Genomic DNA, 22,246 nt, shown 5'->3' with positions numbered 1-22,246 from the left:
TCCATGTTTCCTCTTATGATCTCCTCTTCGCCAATCTTCTCTATTCTCGGTTCCTCTTCTCCCATAGGTGCGTTGCCTCCTCACAGTGGCACTTGTCTCCTGTACTCCATCTAGCAGCTTCCTCTCTTCCACACTAGGCTTTTGCGATGGCTCAATGCCCCTCTGGTTAGGCTGGCGCCTACCCTGGGTGTACCTATTTCCTGCTTTTTTCGTATTGCCTTTCCTATACCATTCGCTCCTTCGTTCCCGACGAACATTTTCACTCCTCCATGCGATTCTCTTCCCTGCAGACGTCTTCTTCGGTTCGTGGTTGGGCTCATCCACCTCCCTGTGGCTCGCCTCATCACGGTGGTTCATCTTGCACCTCCCACTATTCATCTGGCCGGCATAGGGTGCACTGCGTCGTGGCTCCTCCACTCTGCCCCTCACTGCCGTTCGCTCATCCACTGAGCTTACTTTATTCACGTTTCTGTGTGGAGGGAGTGCGGTCTGCAGCCTCTTCACCGCCCCAGGCGTTTGTACAGCTGCTCCTCGCCACTCCTCCACACGCATCATCAGGCTTAGTCGGAGGTCCTCGTCGGGGTTTTCCACGACCTGCGACGACCTCTCTGAACTCTCGCCCTCGTTGTCGTCGTCTTTGGCGACGTTTCCCCTGACGAAGTCGGCTTCCTCACTACCATCTGGAACGACCGATACCTCACCTGGCAGGGTTGTACCGCTGCTTGCAACATAGGCACTCCTGACCCAATCGGGTTGTATCCTGCCTCCTCCGAGGTCATTACCCAGCACCATCTGTACATGCTCTAGGGGTAATTTAGGGGCTACAACTACTATAGCATTCTCGACTCCGCAGTCGGCAATCAGCTGTACTTCGTGAAGTGGCAACCTGTATTCCTCCCCCACACTGCGTATCCTCACCACTCCCACAGGTGAATCATTAAATTCCTTGGGGAGAATACTCCTGGTTACCATACTTATGTCAGCACCCGTATCTCGAAGAACGGCCACCTCCACTGGGTCTGACTTTCCAAACTTCACGTTGGCCCCGAAAACGAAGGGATGTTCAGCCAACTTCAATTCCCAACCATTCACGTTGGGTCCACCATAATATGGGGTGTGAACAAACACTCTCTCCTCTTCCAACATTAGTCCCATATTCCTTTGGTGCTCCTCACACTCGCGGGCATAATGTCCCCTCACACCACAGTTAAAGCATCGGCTGGCTCCCCTGGGCGGCCACTCGCCAGTCCCCCTGGCGGTACCACTTGCAGACGTTCGCTGGGTCCTCCTTGGACTCCCTGTCGTCGTGTCCGGGGCTGCAGCACTTGCTCCTGAGCTAGGTCCACTGCTCATAGCTTGGGGCTTCCTCACCGAGTCCCTTGAGCTCTTGAACTGGGCTACTTCATTGGGCACACTACCCTTGGGAGAGTCCCCACCCGTCCTCGCTCTTCCTGAACTCCTAAAGTTCCCTCCCGACCTGGGGTAAGGCGAGTGTCTGGGCGGCCCCTCCCTCCTGAGATGTAGTGCCTCCTTCAGCATGTCGGCTCGGTCCGCTGCAGCCTTCAGGTCCTTAATACCTGCTTCTCTCACCCTTACTCGCAACTCAGGATGGAGCACTGACATAAACTTCTCCATCACTATCAGTCGTTTGATCTCATCCGCCGGCTCCGCTTCCTCCGCCTTCAACCAACGTAGGAATTTCCGTTCCATATCCCTGGCGGTCTCGGCATAAGACTTCCCCGACGCTCTTGTACACTCTCTGAACCGCTTCCGGTACATCTCCGGAGTCAGCCGAAATGAGTGGAGCACCGCATTCTTAATTGCGTCATAACTAGTACACTCCTCTAGGTCCAGCATGTTATAGGCTTCCTGGGCCTCGCCGGTCAACCTGCCCTGGACCAGAGCAGCCCAATCATCTTCTGGCCACTCCTTCCGAGTTGCTATTCGTTCAAAGTGTTTGAAGAATGCCTCAGCTTCTTGTGGTTCGAACGTAGGTAAGTCACGTTCCATTACCTTGAGGTCATCCCGCCGTGCAAGTAGTGAGGGCAGACCACACTCAATGCGACGGAATTCGACTTCTTTCTTTGCCTTTATCTCCTCCAGTCGCAGTTGTCTCTCTCCTTCTCGCTGCATTTGCGCTTCTCTTTCCTCTCGCCGCAGCTGGGCTTCCAGTTGCATCTTCATTATTTCCGGTTGCAGGCTCCTCTTACTACTGTCGGAAAATCCGACACCATTTAATAATCAGACAGATAATAATTGCTGCTGTATTACCAACAAGTAACCTATAGAAAACGTAACTTGTAGTGGAATTACCGTCTAAAGAAAACGGGATATCATCACCACATACTATTATAATTCACCAGCTATTCTGCTGGGAATTATTCTTAAATACATTAGTCTTTGGACTTTACCATCATAAAACATCTCATATAAATTAACTTAATTATCAATATTAAAGTAGAGTAAATGTGACCCTTCAATCACTTTCTGTCATGTGGACAATGTAAGCCAGGCGTCAGGGTGAGGAAGGAGGGCAGCCTTTGTTGATACTAGACCAGAGGCTCACAGGGAGCAAATTCGGCTCCTGTTAAATTTACTTGGACGTAGTGTTATGGAAACCAAAGGTGTACCATTTTCAACACGCTGTCATCAAATCAAGTTAAGTGTTCTTTCCGAAACCCATTATCTATCAATAGTGGCCATTAATGTCATTGGGTAGGGTTAGCCGGTTAGAGCACGATATAGCCTCAAACTAAAGGTAATTAAGCCAGGTCTTTATTATTCCAAGTACAGTGTTTTCTCTGAAATACTTGTCATATATAGGATTCTGGCTTTACAGCTAGCGCACTTTTGACAGGTCAAGACGAGGAAGCAAGATTTTGTGCACCAGTTACTGGGTGATGGAAGCTACCTCAAAGAGGATAATTTGGTGTCTTCACCCTAGTTATACCTGGTGGACTAACCTGCTGTACTATAAGATAAGGAACCTCTTCAATGTATGTAGTCTATTACTGTAGTTTGATTGGCTGCATATATATTCAATTAATATAAACCCCCCCTAATGTGTAGAGGATCGATTTGTGAGATTATGAGATTATTGTAGAAATACAGTCCACTTATCATTATACAAATTGCTATCGAAGTATATAAATTAACGTAAATATAAATTCTATATATATTCATATAAATTAAATAAATATAAATCTCACAGGTCGGTTCCCACAACTACAGCTGGACTTTCCACTGCTCCCATGTTCACTGTGAATTCTCTCCACACTGGTAGGCGCTTGGGGTGGCTCTAGTCGGGACGGTTCACCTTGCGAAGGCTCTTCTTGGGAGGGCTCTCCTTGAGACGGCTCCTCTCCAGTCACCTCCTCTCGAACTGTGAGCTGTGCCATGATCTCTATCCTTCGCTCCGCAACCTTAGTCGTCCTCAACCTGATCCCAATGTGGTTTGCCACTTGTTGGAGCTGGGCCTTGGTACACTCTTCCAAAATTCTCTCGTCCCTTGTGTCAATAAATTTCTTTACTTTGTCCTCCTCCATCTCGATATCATCGAGCATACACGACAGCATAGACAAATTAGTAGGTACTAATTTCACCGTTTCAGTCCCTTAGCTGGTTGGACAACAGTACCACTGAATTCACTGGCCACACTGTATTAGTATCCTGTGTTATGATCTCAGCCTACAGGAGAAACGAGTCTCCCCCTTGAGAGTTATTCAACAAGCCTGACCTAACTAGAAAGTATAGGAAATATAGAGGCGATAACACAGATGTAAAATAGTTTGTTGGATTCAATGAACAATTTAAGATTATGGGCAGTAAATAAGAAAATAAATAAATGACTGGATAGGAGATGTGGATATTTTGCTGGAGGCGTGAGGCTCGCTTCTGGAGGGCTTTGATCTCACTTGAGGCCAGACATCGCAGGGGGAAAGCCACGCTCCGTTTGAGCTCCCGTCAGAAAGGAACCCCTAGTGATATATCTCCAAGAGAAGTGTGCAGACGTGCCAGCTGTGGAATTGAGCTGAGAACGTTGTGGTCTCAAGTCCTGGACAGCGAGGAGAGTTTATTAAGGTGCCCAGAGACATTTTCGTGGGCTGTGTGGAGCGCCCTGATCAGACGCCATCAGAGGGATAGCGCCCTCGACTAGACAATCTGTGGTAAGCACGATTTAAGCCAGTTCATAGTGATTGCTTGTAGTTGGTCGTGTGCCCAGCGACAGTAGCAATGTTTATTTATAAGTTAGACATGTTTTGGTAAGGCAGGAAGCCTAAATGAGAGGACGGAGATGAGAGAGACAGCTGGAGGGACGAGCAGCGCGCCCTCTCCCGTCGACTGCCAGAGCCCAGCTCCTGGTAGCAGAGGACCCCTCCCTGAGTGAGTGAGGACCGCCGGGCGAGGTGGAGCATGGACCCGCCCCAAAACGGGGGAGTCCACTCACACAGTATGTAGAGAGCAGATGGATGTAGGAAGCAAACATGTTGTGTGGTTATTTTTGTTTATGTGTTTTAATGGAAACATTTTTATTGGAGTGTCGATGGGTTGCAGGTTTGTCTTTGGGGAAGAAGTTGCTGAGAACTTCGAAGCCAGCACAGAGGGAGTAGTTGATGTGACTCCAAGGTAGTGGAGCAGAGGACCTCGAGGTGTGAAGAGAAGCAGTGAAGAGGAGTGTCACGTGCTTCTGTAGAGGTGATGAGGCACCATAGTTGCTCGAGGGAACTTCATGGTGTAGCAGCCAAGAGAGCTGTGGAGGAACCTAGCAGAAGGGTGAAGCACCGTAATTGCTCAAGGAAAACTTAATGGTAGCAGCCTGGAGGAGCTGCAGAGGATCCTGGTAGTTAAGCCCGGAAGAACCTGAAGAGATCAGGGTAGTGAACTTCCAGAGGTGGAAGGAAAGTTCTAAATGATTACTTGTAGAGAGGTAATCGAGTGTTTGGTTGTCATTATCGTGCAAGACGCAGTGAGAGGTAATTGATTGTTTGCATTCTTATGTCAAGGAGTGTTTTATACTGAAGTTTAGAGTTACAATCGTAGGCTGGATTATCTACAGATGTATGTGTTCTAGGACTGATAGGGTGATCGATTGATCATTGTTGTGTATCAAGGAACATTTATACTGATATATGTTATTGCATTCACATGCTGATTTTCCTTGTACACGTTTATAGATATATATATATATATATATATATATATATATATATATATATATATATATATATATATATATATATATATATATATATATATATATATATTTATATATATGTATATATATATATATGTATATATATATATATATATATATATATATATATATATATATATATATATATATATATATATATATATATATATATATATATATATATATATATATATATATTCTCTTGTTGATAGTGCAACAGTGTATGTAGACTTGATCTACTTGAGGAGGTTGATAGTATCAGGTGGTGAACCAGGAGATAGGATACCACTTGATAAGCTGATGATAGAGTTCTGATGATGTTGGAGTGCAACCTGATTGTAATAGTATAGAGTATAGGATTCATTATTATTATATGTATGTATGTATTGTGTATGTGCTTTGTCCAGTAAATGTATTCCAATTTGCTGGTGTTTGCCCTTGTCCTAGTGAGGCTTCCCAGGAAATAGTAAAGGAAGAGAGAGAGAGAAAGAACCAAGAACCACCGCTGTGGACAGGGTAGGACGGAAAACTAGTAAGTCAAAGGGGATTGAGGAGATCATATCACATAAGGAGAGAGTGGGGAGTCACAGCGGCTCGAGTGGGTGTGTGCACGTGACAACGAGGTTAAGTGTTGGAGCCGCATCCCCTAAACGTGTGACGTTGAGCCCCTCTCCAAGAGCCAGAAGCGCCTAGTGTGATCTCCTAGTGAGGTATAAGCACTCTACCGAGTTGTGGGTTGGGTTGTCTGTAAAGAAGGATCAACAACACAACGACAACACCACCAACACACAAAATATAACAAATTGGGGGCCTGTCCGGGAGAGTGAACTGACACACCCACACCCTGTCCAAGAGTGGATTAGTACACCCCTTGTTGAAATAGATAAACTGTGTGACCGCAGGTGTATATTCTCTCTCTTGGGAAGACTCACAGGACAAGATGGATAAGGTGCAAGCATTTGTGGAGTCAGGCAAGCCTGAGGACTTGGAAGGTTGCACGAGGGATCAATTAAAACAAATAGCAGAAAAATGTGGCATTAGGTTAAAAGTATCTAAAGTAGCTGGGATGAAGGATGAGATCCTGAGGCAGTTAAGAGCCAAAAGTGAAGCGGCAGAACAAGGAGCCCAAAAAGGAGCTGAAAGTGGAAAGGAGGATGATGGGCAGGATGAAGTGAGATCCCAGGGATCGAGTAGGAGCAGCAAGAGTAGCCGCAGTAGCAGAAGTAGCCGAAATAGGAGTTTGGAGATATTCCAGTTAGAGCTCCAGATGAAGCGTGAGGACAAGGAGAGACAGTTCCAGCTGGAGAAGATGAAATTGGAACTCCAAATGAAAAATGAAGCCGAGAAGGAAAAAGAGAAAACCAGACTGGAAGTAGAAAAAGAGAAAACCAGACTGGAAGTAGAAAAAGAGAAAACCAGAGTAAGAGAACTGGAGTTGGAACAGGAGAAAGAAAAAGAAAAAGCCCAGGTTGAAAAAGAAAAAGAGAGAACAAAACAAATGCAGAGAGAAGCGAATAGAACCTTGGCTGAACAAAGGATTGAACATGGGTTGATGGAGAGCACAACCAAGGTCTCACACTCACCAGATGTTAGGGTTAGGGAGAAGGACATTCCCTTGTTTGTTCCTGAAGAGGCAGAGAGCTTTTTCGAGCACTTTGAAAAGGTGGCCAGTATCAAGGAGTGGCCACAGGAGGAATGGGCCCAGCTGGTCCAGTTAAGATTGATCGGTGCAGCCAGGGAGGCATACACCCAATTGTCACTGGAAGAGTGCCAGGATTATGCCACGGTAAAGAGCAGCATATTGCGCTCATTTCAGTTAACCTCAGAAGCTTATAGGAAGCGCTTCAGAGAGATGGTGAAAGTTGGAGCAAGTACGTTTGCCGAGACGGCAAGGGATCTGGAATGACGATTCCAGAAGTGGGTTGAGGCTGCTGGAGTTGGATCCTACGCTGACCTGAAGCAACTGATGGTCATGGAGAAGTTCTTGGAGATGATGCATCCCGAAACAAAGTTCAAGATCCAAGAAGCAGGGATAAAGGACGTGAAAGATGCCGCAGATAGGGCGGACATGATTACTGAAGCATACAAGAGCTTGAGGGAGAACAGAGTGAGAAGTGAGGCGAGATGCAGCAATTGCAGTCCAGTGGAGTCTGGGGAGGAAGAAATTATGAAAGACCCAGAGGAGTCTGGGGTGAGAAGAATTTTGATAAATGGGCAGATAAACGTGAGTACTCTAAAACTCAGAGGAGTACGTCGCGCACTTCGTCTGAAAGTGAGGATGGAGGAGCTAAACGAGAAACTAATCGTGATCCAGGAAATCAAGAGTCCAGTAAAGCTCCACAGAGTGCAGGTAATATGGCTGGCTCGAGTAACTCTCATGTGAGTGGACAAAGTCAGAGCCGTTTTGGTACATATAGAAGAGACTTTTCCCAGGTGAGGTGTTACAATTGTAACGGATTGGGTCACGTGATGCGAGACTGTCGGCAGGGCAAGAGAGTTGTGACCCTGGCCATGTGTGACCCCCGAGGTAAATATACTAATGTGTTCCAAGACAAACCACAGAAGGTGAACTTAGTGAACGAGAGGTATAGGCCGTTCATGAGTAAAGGTTGGATCAGTATAGGAGGCCAGCCTGAGGTAGAAGTTGGTATCTTAAGGGATACCGGAGCTAATCAGAGCTTGATTACGAGAAGCCTGATTGGGAACGATCGACGGTTAGCTGGCAGGAGTAAGATGAAAGTATACGGGTTATTGTCTGCGAGTGACATGCCTGTATGTACTGTCCAGCTAAGGTCGGAATATGTGTCGGCAGAGGTGATGTTGGGAGTATGCCCCAACATACCTGTTCCAGGAGTCCAAGTGATCCTGGGGAATGACTTGTGTGGGACAAAGGTGTTGCCAGGAATCATAGCGGAGACTGTGCCAGAGGAGTGCCCAGAAGGCCACGGCACGGGTGGGACACCTGAGAGTGTGAACCCGACTGACATCCGAGGAGATGAGTCAGGAGACCACCAAGCCTTTGAGTACCCTGTCTCGGTAGTGATGAAGGCAGAGGTGGCCGACAAGGAAGACGCTGGAGAAGATGAGACAGTGTCGATTAAACCGGTAGAAGATATCGATGTAGATATAGCATGGCTGTTTGATGAAGGTCCAGCCCAGGAAAATGAAGTCTCGGTGAGGTCAAAAGTGAAGATGGCCCAGCCGAAGAAGAATCATGTGAAGAGAGCGGACCTGAGTAGAGCCCAGACTGCTGAAATTAAGAGTCGGAAGGTGAATGCAATTGTGCTGAGCAGAAATGAAGAAAGATGTGGACATACTGAGGACGGAAGTGGAGCGTCAAGTGGTCCACGAGCACCGAGGCATATGGATAGTGGTGGAGAGGTCAAAGCATCAATAACATTGCCATTGCCTCTCCTCAGATCACACACACACACACACACACACACACACACACACACACACACACACATGTTTTCAGGGCATGTTTCGATGTTTCTGGGCTATTTGAAGCTGCCTATAACTCGTCACCAACCATTACCACCAACACCCAACAACCATTACCACAAACACCCAACAACCAGAGACATCAACAAGCAACCACTACCAACAACCACAAATACCACCAACAACAACCATCAGCCACTACTACCAACAACTAATACCTGCACAAACAACCTCCGTCAATCACCACCATCAACAACAACCAAACAACCACAACCACCAACAATTACAACCACCAACAACCAGTACCACCAAAAACCACTACCACCAACAACCACTACCATCAACCAACATCCACCACCAACAACCACCACCAACAACCACCACCGCCAACAACCACTACCATCAACCACCAACAATCAGTACCACTAACAACCACTACCACTAACAACCAATGAATGGACAAACATCAACTACTACCACAAACATCCAACAGCCACAGACATCAATCAACAAACAATAACAACAATCACAAATACCACCAACAACACCAACCATCAAACACTACTCTCAACAACAACCAAACAACCACAGCCACCAACAACCACAACCATCAACAACCACAACTATCAACAACCACAACCACCAACAATCACAATTGCCAACAACCACTAACACCAACAACCACTAACACCAACAACCATCACCAACAACCTTCACCAATCCCTACACAAACAATCACTACCACCAACAACCACTACCACCAACAACCACTACCACCAACAATGATCAACAACAACGACTACCAACAACAACCAATACCACCAACAACTACCACCAACAATCATCAACAACAACGACCACTACCACCAACAACCACTACCACCAACAATCACCAACAACCACTACCACCAACAATCACCAACAACAACGACCACTACCACCAACAACAACCACTACCACCAACAACAACCACTACCACCAACAATCATCAACAATAACGACCACTACCACCAACAACAACCACTACCACCAACAATCATCAACAACAACGACCACTACCACCAACAACAACCACTACCACCAACAACTACTACCACCAACAACTACTACCACCAACAATCATCAACAACAACGACCACTACCAAAAACGACCACTACCAAAAACGACCACTACCACCAACAACCACTACCACCAACGACCACTACAACCAACGACCACTACCACCAACAACAACCAATACCAGCAACGACCACTACCACCACCAACAACCACTACCACCAACGATCACTACCACCAACAACCACAACCACCAACAACTACTACCACCAACAATAATCAACAACAACGACCACTACTACCAACGACCACTACCACCAACAACAACCACTACCACCAACAATCATCAACAACAACGACCACTACCAAGAACGACCACTACCACCACCAACAACCACAACCACCAACATCCACTACCACCAACAATCATCAACAACAACGACCACTACCAACAACGACCACTACCAACAACAACAACCACTACCACCAACAATCATCAACACCAACGACCACTACCAAAAACGACCACTACCACCAACAACCACTACCACCAACAACAACCACTACCAGCAACGACCACTACCACCAACGACCACTACCACCACCAACAACCACTACCACCAATGACCACTACCACCAACGATCACTACCACCAACGACCACTACCACCAACGACCACTACCACCAACGATCACTACCACCAACGACCACTACCACCAACGATCACTACCACCAACGACCACTACCAGCAACGACCACTACCACCAACGACCACTACCACCAACGATCACTACCACCAACGACCACTACCACCAACGACCACTACCACCATCGATCACTATCACCAACGATCACTACCACCAACGACCACTACCAACAACGACCACTACCAGCAACAACTACTATCACTAACAATTATCAACAACAACAACCACTATCACCAACAACCACTACCACCAATAACCACTACCACCAACGACCACTACCACCAACGACCACTACCACCAACAACAACCACTACCAGCAACGACCACTACCACCAACGACCACTACCACCACCAACAACCACTAACGCAAATGACCACTACCACCAACGACCACTACCACCAACGACCACTACCACCAACGACCACTACCAACAACGATCACTACCACCAACGACCACTACCACCAACGATCACTACCACCAACGACCACTACCACCAACGACCAATACCACCAACGATCACTACCACCAACGATCACTACCACCAACGACCACTACCACCAACGACCACTACCACCAACGACCACTACCACCAACGATCACTACCACCAACGATCACTACCACCAACGACCACTACCACCAACGACCACTACTACCAACAACAACCACTACCACCAACAACTACTACCACCAACAATTATCAACAACAACAACCACTATCACCAACAACCACTACCACCAACAACCACTACCACCAACGACCACTACCACCAACGATCACTACCACCACCAACAACCACTACCACCAACAACTACTACCACCAACGATCACTACCACCACCAACAACCACTACCACCAACAACTACTACCACCAACAATCATCAACAACAACAACGACTATCACCAACGACCACTACCACCAACAACCACTACCACCAACGATCACTACAACCAACGACCACTACCACCAATGACCTATACCACCAACGACCACTACCACCAACGACCACTACCACCAACAACCACTACCACCAACAACCACTACCACCAACGACCACTACCACCACAAACAACAACTACCACCAACGACCACTACCACCAACGACCACTACCACCAACGACCACGACCACCAACGACCACTACCACCAACGACCACTACCACCACCAACGATCACTACCACCACCAACGATCACTACCACCACCAACAACCACTACCACCACCAACAACCACTACCTCCAACAACCACTACCACCAACGACCACTACCACCAACAACCACTACCACTACCAACAACCACTACCAGCAACGACCACTACCACCACCAACAACCACTACCACCAACGACCACAACCACCAACGACCACTACCACCAACGACCACTACCACCAACAACAACCACTACCAGCAACGACCACTACCACCACCAACAACCACAACCACCAACGACCACTACCACCAACGACCACTACCACCTACAACCACTACCACCAACAACAACCACTACCACCAACGACCACTACCACCACAAACAACCACTACCACCACCAGCAACCACTCTCCACTACCACTACCAGACATTGTTATCCATTAAGCACAGCGATAATATGAAACTCATCACAGAAATGCAACATAAAGGAAACGAAGCACACAATCTAGGGCTGTCAATCACTACTGTTAACACCACGATCAATACTAGGCTCACTGTTAATACTAACCAACGAAAGCACCACTGATGACACCAGTCAATACTACCACCCTTATAAAACACCACAGTCAATACTAGCAACATTAGATTGTTGTCATTGCAGTAAAACACACACACACACACACACACACACACACACACACACACACACACAAACACTCCCTTCCCCCCCCCCCCACACACACAGCCACACCCACGCAAACACTCCCCCCCCCCCACACACACAGCCACACCTAAATCACCACACACAATCATAGTAACGTTACTAGTGGTGGTCCAGGATCTTAACACCTTGTGTTCCCAATGATCACAAAGACTCCCTACATCCTGTGGTACCTACAACCCCTGCTACTTTTGTACCCTCTGGATACCCCAGCTCTACAGTATGCTTCCTAAGCCATCTACGCGCGCTCTCTACTACCCCGGGCTCTCTAGTTACTGTATCTTATCACAGGATGTATCCACATCACGTACAAATCCTAGGAATATTCTACCTTAGTAGATTTCTTCTAAGCTTACTATATATCCCTCATCCTGTCTTCTAATGTTACAAGTACACGGTCGGAGACTGTTTTCAATATTCTAGCCATCTGAAGATGCCTCATCTAAAGATGCCTCAACTACTCAAAACTGTTTTGTGCATTATTGTCTTCGGAATCATTAGCTTCTTCGCCATACGATAAGACAACATCAATTATGGGAGGGTGTTAAAATAGTAAACTTTGAGACACGAACAAACACGGGCAGAAGCCTCCCCACTGACGTATCTTTTAATGGAGCGGATTCGAGGCGTTTCAAGGCATGAAACGCCGCTGCCATCAGCTCCAGGCTGGGTGGATGAAGCCAACAGCTTCTTGGCGTAATTTAGCCTTCGTAGAGACACAACTACAATGAATATGAGGCAATACATTGACCAGCTAAAAGCCCATTTGGTAATTATGGGTGTGAGACCCGACCCACAAAAAACAGGCTTTGTAAGCCTCGGGGTTCATATCATAATGATTTTGATATCTATGGTAACACTTCTTTAATACTACAACAAAAAGGCTCGTGAGAGAAACAGTTGCCTCTTGAAGACTCCAAAAATAGCAGCAAGTCGGGCTAGAATTTCTCGCACTCCAATGGCAGATGAGAAAAATGGGACACCATAAAATAAAAATGACTTGATTGATCGTGGAGGAAGTGAGATTCCTGCCACAAAACAGATTAGGCCAACCGAAAACCTCAATGTCCGCGGCGTGCAAGCCGCCAACCCCCTCCAACCGTCAAAGGACATCAACCCCCTCCAACCGTCAAGAAACGCCAAACAAGATAAAAATTCTGTGGCTGTTAAGGCCAATAATTCACCTGGCAATGGTTAGGTGACAGTAGAAAATAAACGCCGTAATACCGGTGATGCCCTAAAACCCAAAACGGGATCGACAACACCAACGGAAGAAGGATCAGAGCCCATAAGCTCCGGTAACACTCCCGGAGGAGAACACAAAACCGAAAACGGTAACCCCGTCAAGACAAACTCGGCCCATGGACGAAGTGAAGATGATAGAAAAATTTCTCGGTTATTATTTATCCCGCCCGACTTCCGGTCGGTTATAATAGGCCCGAAAGGTAAAACCCGTTCGGATATATAAAAGACATTTTAGGTCAAGATAATAATACCGACAAAAGAATAGTGCCTCAGAGACACAATTGTTGAAGGATATAAGACAAATGTTGAAAAGGCCATTAGTAAAATTAATTTAATTATTGAGGACCATAAAAAGCTGTTGGCCCAACGGGAGGAGGAAAAGGCCAAACGGGAGGAGGAAAAGGCCAAACGGGAGGAGGAAAAGGCCAAACGGGAGGAGGAAAAGGCCAAACGGGAGGAGAGAAAGGCCAAACGGGAGGAGGAAAAGGCCAAACGGGAGGAGAGAAAGGCCAAACGGGAGGAGGCAGCTAAAGCCAGAGAGGAACTGGCAGCGAAGGGCATTTAAAAGACCATAGAAGTCGGAGAAAAATACAGGAAAGTGATCCTTGGGCCCAAGGGTGATACAATAAACAAACTCACCGAAAAACACCAAGTCCACATCAACGTTCCTGCACGAGGGGAATAAGGCCCAATTGAAGTTATTGGACTTGAGGAAAATGTACTGTCAGCAATTAATGATATTGAAGAACTTGTGGCGTAACATCAGAAAAAGACCATTTAAAAGACCATAGAAGTCGGAGAGGAACACAGGAAAGTGATCCTTGGCCCCAAGGGTGATACAATAAACAAACTCACCGAAAAACACCACGTAAAAATCACCGTTCCTGGACGAGGGGGAACAAGGCCCAATCGAAGTTATTGGACTTGAGTAAAATGTATTGACAGCAATTAATGATATTGAAAAACTCGTTGCGGAACGTCAGAAAAAATTAAAACAATACAAAACAAAATGTAAAAAGGAATAAAAACCGACCCATCGTGAAGGGTGACGGTCTCGCTTTATGCAGGCCAGAGCTCAATCCCCGAGCGTCCTGGAGCGCTGGGGAGCACCATTCCTTCCCCCCGTCCCTTGAGGTTACCTTGAGGTGTTTCCGGGGCTTAGCGTCCCCGCGGCCCGGTCGTCGACCAGGCCTCCATCCCTAATCCTGATCCTGATCCCCTCCAAGTACTATAATAGGGACAATATAAGTGCAATGTGTGACTGACGGCTTGGCGCTTTTCCCTGACAAGTCCCCTCCCTGTGATCGTGGGTCTGCGGGTTCACCACCACCTCAGGCTAGTAGTTAGGTTATTTATTTATTTAGTTATTATTTATTAATTTTTTATTGATTTAATTTTTATTGAGTTTTAATTTTATTTAATTTTTATTTTATTTTAATTTTATTTATTTATTTAGTTATTTATTATTATTAATTAATTTATTTTTTATGGTGGTAATGGTGGTTGGTGGTAGTGGTTGTTGGTGGTAGTGGTTGTTGGTGGTAGTGGTTGTTGGTGGTAGTGGTCGTTGGTGGTAGTGGTCGTTGGTGGTGGAAGTGGTTGTTGGTGGTGGTAGTGGTTGTTGGTGGTGGTAGTGGTCGTTGGTGGTGGTAGTGGTTGTTGGTGGTGGTAGTGGTCGTTGGTGGTGGTAGTGGTTGTTGGTGGTGGTAGTGGTTGTTGGTGGTGGTAGTGGTCGTTGGTGGTAGTGGTTGTTGGTGGTGGTAGTGGTCGTTGGTGGTAGTGGTTGTTGGTGGTGGTAGTGGTTGTTGGTGGTGGTAGTGGTTGTTGGTGGTGGTAGTGGTCGTTGGTGGTAGTGGTTGTTGGTGGTGGTAGTGGTTGTTGGTGGTAGTGGTCGTTGGTGGTGGTAGTGGTCGTTGGTGGTGGTAGTGGTTTTTAGTGGTGGTAGTGGTTGTTGGTCGTGGTAGTGGTCGTTGGTGGTAGTGGTTGTTGGTGGTGGTAGTGGTCGTTGGTGTTAGTGGTTGTTGGTGGTGGTAGTGGTCGTTGATGGTAGTGGTCGTTGGTGGTAGTGGTTGTTGGTGGTAGTGGTCGTTGGTGATAGTGGTTGTTGGTGGTGGTAGTGGTCGTTGGTGGTAGTGGTCGTTGGTGGTAGTGGTCGTTGGTGGTGGTAGTGGTCGTTGGTGGTGGTAGTGGTCGTTGGTGGTAGTGGTCGTTGGTGGTAGTGGTCGTTGGTGGTGGTAGTGGTCGTTGGTGGTGGTAGTGGTCGTTGGTGGTGGTAGTGGTCGTTGGTGGTGGTAGTGGTCGTTGGTGGTAGTGGTCGTTGGTGCTAGTGGTCGTTGGTGGTAGTGGTCGTTGGTGGTAGTGGTCGTTTTTGTTGATGACAGTGGTTGTTGGTGGTGGTAGTGGTCGTTGTTGGTAGTGGTCGTTGTTGTTGATGACTGTTGGAGGTAGTGGTTATTGGTGGGTTATACGTCGATATATGCAATAAAAACCGAACTTCTCCCCTTTTCAATATCTTACTCAGTATTTTAACGAGAAACAAATAGATGATTGAAAATGAAGTATTTAAGGTTGTTATCTAATCAATTATGTGTTTGCATAATTTTTATCGTATATATATGAATTAATACCCATAGACTGAAAATTCACAAAAACGTGGAAAAACGGCAAAATATTGCCTAATTCGATGATATTTTGTTTAAATCACATAAAGGAAAAGGGGATGATAAACGTCAAAATATTGCTAAATTCGATGATTTTTCGTACGAAACAAAATGCAAGAAAACTTGTTAAAATGCAATATTATGCGAAATTCTGAGATTTGAAGGCCAAATCACATATGGTGATACTACATGAAATAGTATCGAAATATTGGTAAAAATGAATATATTTACGTAATATCAAACTACATGAAAAACGTGAAAAAAGTCAATATTTAACCATATTTGAGGATTTTAACTTCAAATCAGAGAGCGAGGTTTCGTATTATTTAGATCCAAGAAAAGACATATGACAATGTTGTTTCCAATACAAATGATAAAAATCAATGTGTTTTCATTAGTATTAACTAAAATGTTACTGATTTTCCGTTTATATTACCGATGGAAGATGTACACGAAAATCGCTCTATTCCGGCTGAAAGGTCGATATATGCAATAAAAACAGAACTTCTCCCCTTTTCAATATCTTACTCAGTATTTTAACGAGAAACAAATAGATGATTGAAAATGAAGTATTTAAGGTTATTATCTAATCAATTATGTGTTTGCATCATTTTTATCGTATATATATGAATTAATACCCATAGACTGTAAATTCACAAAAACGTGGAAAACGGCAAAATATTGCCTAATTCGATGATATTTTGTTTAAGTCACATAAAGGAAAAGGTGATGATGAACGGCAAAATATTGCTAAATTCGATGATTTTTCGTACGAAACAAAATGCAAGAAAACTTGCTTAAAATGCAATATTTGGCGAAATTCTGATATTTGACGGCCAAATCACATATCGTGATACTACATGAAATAGTATCGAAATATTGGTAAAAATGAATATATTTACGTAATATCAAACTACATGATTAACGTGAAAAAGTCACTATTTTACCATATTTGAAGATTTTACCTTCAAATCATAGAGCGAGGTTTCGTTTTATTTAGATCCAAGAAAAGACATATGACAATGTTGTTTCCAATACAAATGATAAAAATCAATGTGTTTTCATTAGAATTAACTAAAATGTTCCTGATTTTCCGTTTATAATACCGAGGGAAGATGTACACGTAAAACCGCTCTAATCCGGCTGAAACGTCGATATATGCAATAAAAACAGAACTTCTCCCCTTTTCCATATCTTACTCAGTATTTTAACGAGAAACAAACAGATGATTGAAAATGAAGTATTTAAGGTTATTATCTAATCAATTATGTGTTTGCATAATTTTTATCGTATATATATGAATTAATACCCATAGAATGTAAATTCACAAAAACGTGGAAAACGGCAAAATATTTCCTAATTCGATGATATTTTGTTTAATTCACATAAAGGAAAAGGGGATGATAAACGTTAAAATATTGCTAAATTCGATGATTTTTCGTACGAAACAAAATGCAAGAAAACTTGTTAAAATGCAATATTATGCGAAATTCTGAGATTTGAAGGCCAAATCACATATCGTGATACTACATGAAATAGTATCGAAATATTGGTAAAAATGAATATATTTACGTAATATCAAACTACATGAAAAACGTGAAAAAAGTCAATATTTAACCGTATTTGAGGATTTTAACTTCAAATCAGAGAGCGAAGTTTCGTATTATTTAGATCCAAGAAAAGACATATGACAATGTTGTTTCCAATACAAATGATAAAAATCAATGTGTTTTCATTAGTATTAACTAAAATGTTACTGATTTTCCGTTTATATTACCGATGGAAGATGTACACGAAAATCGCTCTATTCCGGCTGAAAGGTCGATATATGCAATAAAAACAGAACTTCTCCCCTTTTCAATATCTTACTCAGTATTTTAACGAGAAACAAATAGATGATTGAAAATGAAGTATTTAAGATTATTATCTAATCAATTATGTGTTTGCATCATTTTTATCGTATATATATGAATTAATACCCATAGACTGTAAATTCACAAAAACGTGGAAAACGGCAAAATATTGCTTAATTCGATGATATTTTGTTTAAGTCACATAAAGGAAAACGGGATGATAAACGTCAAAATATTGTTAAATTCGATGATTTTTCGTACGAAACAAAATGCAAGAAAACTTGCTTAAAATGCAATATTTTGCGAAATTCTGATATTTGACGGCCAAATCACATATCGTGATTCTACATGAAATAGAATCGAAATATTGGCTAAAATGAATATATTTACGTAGTATTAAACTACATGAAAAAGGTGAAAAAAGTCACTATTTAACCATATTTGAGGATTTTAACTTCAAATCATAGAGCGAGGTTTCGTAATATTTAGATTCAAGAAAAGACATATGACAATGTTGTTTCCAATACAAATGATAAAAATCAATGTGTTTTCATTAGAATTAACTAAAATGTTCCTGATTTTCCGTTTATATTACCGAGGGAAGATGTACACGTAAAACCGCTCTAATCCGGCTGAAACGTCGATATATGCAATAAAAACCGAACTTCTCCCCTTTTCAATATCTTACTCAGTATTTTAACGAGAAACAAATAGATGATTGAAAATGAAGTATTTAAGGTTATTATCTAATCATTAATCGCATAATAATGCATTTTAAGCAAGTTTTCTTGCATTTTGTTCCGTACGAAAAATCATCGAATTTAGCAATATTTTGACGTTTATCATCCCCTTTTCCTTTATGTGACTTAAATAAAATATCATCGAATTAGGCAATATTTTGCCGTTTTCCACGTTTTTGTGAATTTTCAGTCTATGGGTATTAATTCATACATATACGATAAAAATGATACAAACACATAATTGATTAGATAATAACCTTAAATACTTCATTTTCAATCATCTATATGTTTCACGTTAAAATACTGAGTAAGATATTGAAAAGGGGAGAAGTTCGGTTTTTATTTCATATATCGACGTTTCAGCCGGATTAGAGCGGTTTTACGTGTACATCTTCCCTCGGTAATATAAACGGAAAATCAAGAACATTTTAGTTAATTCTAATGAAAACACAATGATTTTTATCATTTGTATTGGAAACAACATTGTCATATGTCTTTTCTTGGATCTAAATAATACGAAACCTCGCTCTTTGATTTGAAGTTAAAATCGTCAAATATGGTTAATTAGTGACTTTTTTCACGTTTTTCATGTAGTTTGATACTACGTATATATATTCATTTTTACCAATATTTCGATTCTATTTCATGTCGTATCACGATATGTGATTTGGCCTTCAAATCTCAGAATTTCGCACAATATTGCATATTAAGCAATTTTTCTTACATTTTGTTGCGTACGAAAAATCATCGAATTTAGCAATATTTTGACGTTTATCATCCCCTTTTCCTTTATTTGATTTAAACAAAATATCATCGAATTAGGCAATATTTTGCCGTTTTTCCACGTTTTTGTGAATTTTCAGTCTATGGGTATTAATTCATTATATATACGATAAAAATGACGCAAACACATAATTGATTAGATAATAACCTTAAATACTTCATTTTCAATCATCTATTTGTTTCTCGTTAAAATACTGAGTAAGATATTGAAAAGTTGAGAAGTTCGGTTTTTATTGCATATATCGACGTTTCAGCCGGATTAGAGCGGTTTTACGTGTACATCTTCCCTCGGTAATATAAACGGAGAATCAGGAACATTTTAGTTATTTCTAATGAAAACACATTGATTTTTATCATTTGTATTAGAAACAACATGGTCATATGTCTTTTCTTGGATCTAAATAATACGAAACCTCTCTATGATTTGAAGTTAAAATCCTCAAATATGGTTAAATAGTGACTTTTTCACGTTTTTCATGTAGTTTGATACTACGTAAATATATTCATTTTTACCAATATTTCGATTCTATTTCATGTAGTATCATGATATGTGATTTGGCCTTCAATTCTCAGAATTTCGCATAATATTGCATTTTAAGCAAGTTTTCTTGCATTTTGTTTCGTACGAAAAATCATCGAATTTAGCAATATTTTGACGTTCATCATCCCCTTTTCCTTTATGTGATTTAAACAAAATATCATCGAATTAGGCAATATTTTGCCGTTTTTCCACGTTTTTGTGAATTTTCAGTCTATGGGTATTAATTCATTATATATACGATAAAAATGACGCAAACACATAATTGATTAGATAATAACCTTAAATACTTCATTTTCAATCATCTATTTGTTTCTCGTTAAAATACTGAGTAAGATATTGAAAAGGGGAGAAGTTCTGTTTTTATTGCATATATCGACGTTTCAGCCGGAATAGAGCGATTTTCGTGTACATCTTCCATCGGTAATATAAACGGAAAATCAGGAACATTTTAGTTAATACTAATGAAAAAACATTGATTTTTATGATTTGTATTGGAAACAACATTGTCATATGTATTTTCTTGGATCTAAATAATACGAAACCTCGCTCTATGATTTGAAGTTAAAATCCTCACATATGGTTAAATATTGACTTTTTTCACGTTTTTCATGTAGTTTGATATTACGTAAATATATTCATTTTTACCAATATTTCGATACTATTTCATGTAGTTTCATGTAGGCCAAATCACGATATGTGATTTGGCCTTCAAATCTCAAAATTTCGCATAATATTGCATTTTAAGCAAGTTTTCATGCATTTTGTTTCGTACGAAAAATCATCGAATTTAGCAATATTTTGTCGTTTATCATCCCATTTTCCTTTATGTGACTTAAACAAAATATCATCGAATTAGGCAATATTTTGCCGTTTTCCACGTTTTTGTGAATTTACAGTCTATGGGTATTAATTCATACATATACGATAAAAATGATACAAACACATAATTGATTAGATAATAACCTTAAATACTTCATTTTCAATCATCTATATGTTTCTCGTTAAAATACTGAGTAAGATATTGAAAAGGGGAGAAGTTCGGTTTTTATTGCATATATCGACGTTTCAGCCGGATTAGAGCGGTTTTACGTGTACATCTTCCCTCGGTAATATAAACGGAAAATCAAGAACATTTTAGTTAATTCTAATGAAAACACAATGATTTTTATCATTTGTATTGGAAACAACATTGTCATATGTCTTTTCTTGGATCTAAATAATACGAAACCTCGCTCTTTGATATGAAGTTAAAATCGTCAAATATGGTTAATTAGTGACTTTTTTCACGTTTTTCATGTAGTTTGATATATTTGTAGTATATATATTCATTTTTACCAATATTTCGATTCTATTTCATGTCGTATCACGATATGTGATTTGGCCTTCAAATCTCAGAATTTCGCACAATATTGCATATTAAGCAATTTTTCTTGCATTTTGTTTCGTACGAAAAATCATCGAATTTAGCAATATTTTGACGTTTATCATCCCCTTTTCCTTTATTTGATTTAAACAAAATATCATCGAATTAGGCAATATTTTGCGGTTTTTCCACGTTTTTGTGAATTTTCAGTCTATGGGTATTAATTCATTATATATACGATAAAAATGACGCAAACACATAATTCATTAGATAATAACCTTAAATACTTCATTTTCAATCAACTATTTGTTTCTCGTTAAAATACTGAGTAAGATATTGAAAAGGGGAGAAGTTCTGTTTTTATTGCATATATCGACGTTTCAGCCGGAATAGAGCGATTTTCGTGTACATCTTCCATCGGTAATATAAACGGAAAATCAGGAACATTTTAGTTAATACTAATGAAAATACATTGATTTTTATCATTTGTATTGGAAACAACATTGTCATATGTCTTTTCTTGGATCTAAATAATACGAAACCTCGCTCTATGATTTGAAGTTAAAATCCTTAAATATGGTTAAATATTGACTTTTTCACGTTTTTCATGTAGTTTGATATTACGTAAATATATTCATTTTTACCAATATTTCGATACTATTTCATGTAGTATTACGATATGTGATTTGGCCTTCAAATCTCATAATTTCGCATAATATTGCATTTTAAGCAAGTTTTCTTGCATTTTGTTTCGTACGAAAAATCATCGTATTTAGCAATATTTTGA

The 22,246-nt window shown here is 41.8% G+C and overlaps 1 protein-coding gene across 1 annotated transcript in view; it reads left to right on the top strand.

Moving 5' to 3' along the window:
- Window positions 1-14,084, top strand: part of LOC123751552 (uncharacterized) — a 29,916-nt gene extending 15,832 nt beyond the window's left edge. Inside the window, exon 3 of the mRNA XM_069320672.1 lies at window positions 13,810-14,084. Within this exon, the coding sequence (XP_069176773.1) occupies window positions 13,810-14,084 (275 nt within the window). The remainder of the gene's footprint in view (window positions 1-13,809) is intronic.
- Window positions 14,085-22,246: the final 8,162 nt, after the last annotated feature.

The sequence above is a fragment of the Procambarus clarkii genome, unplaced genomic scaffold, assembly GCF_040958095.1.
Source record: "Procambarus clarkii isolate CNS0578487 unplaced genomic scaffold, FALCON_Pclarkii_2.0 HiC_scaffold_298, whole genome shotgun sequence".
NCBI lineage: Eukaryota > Metazoa > Arthropoda > Malacostraca > Decapoda > Cambaridae > Procambarus > Procambarus clarkii.
This window is presented reverse-complemented; position numbering and strand designations above follow the sequence as displayed.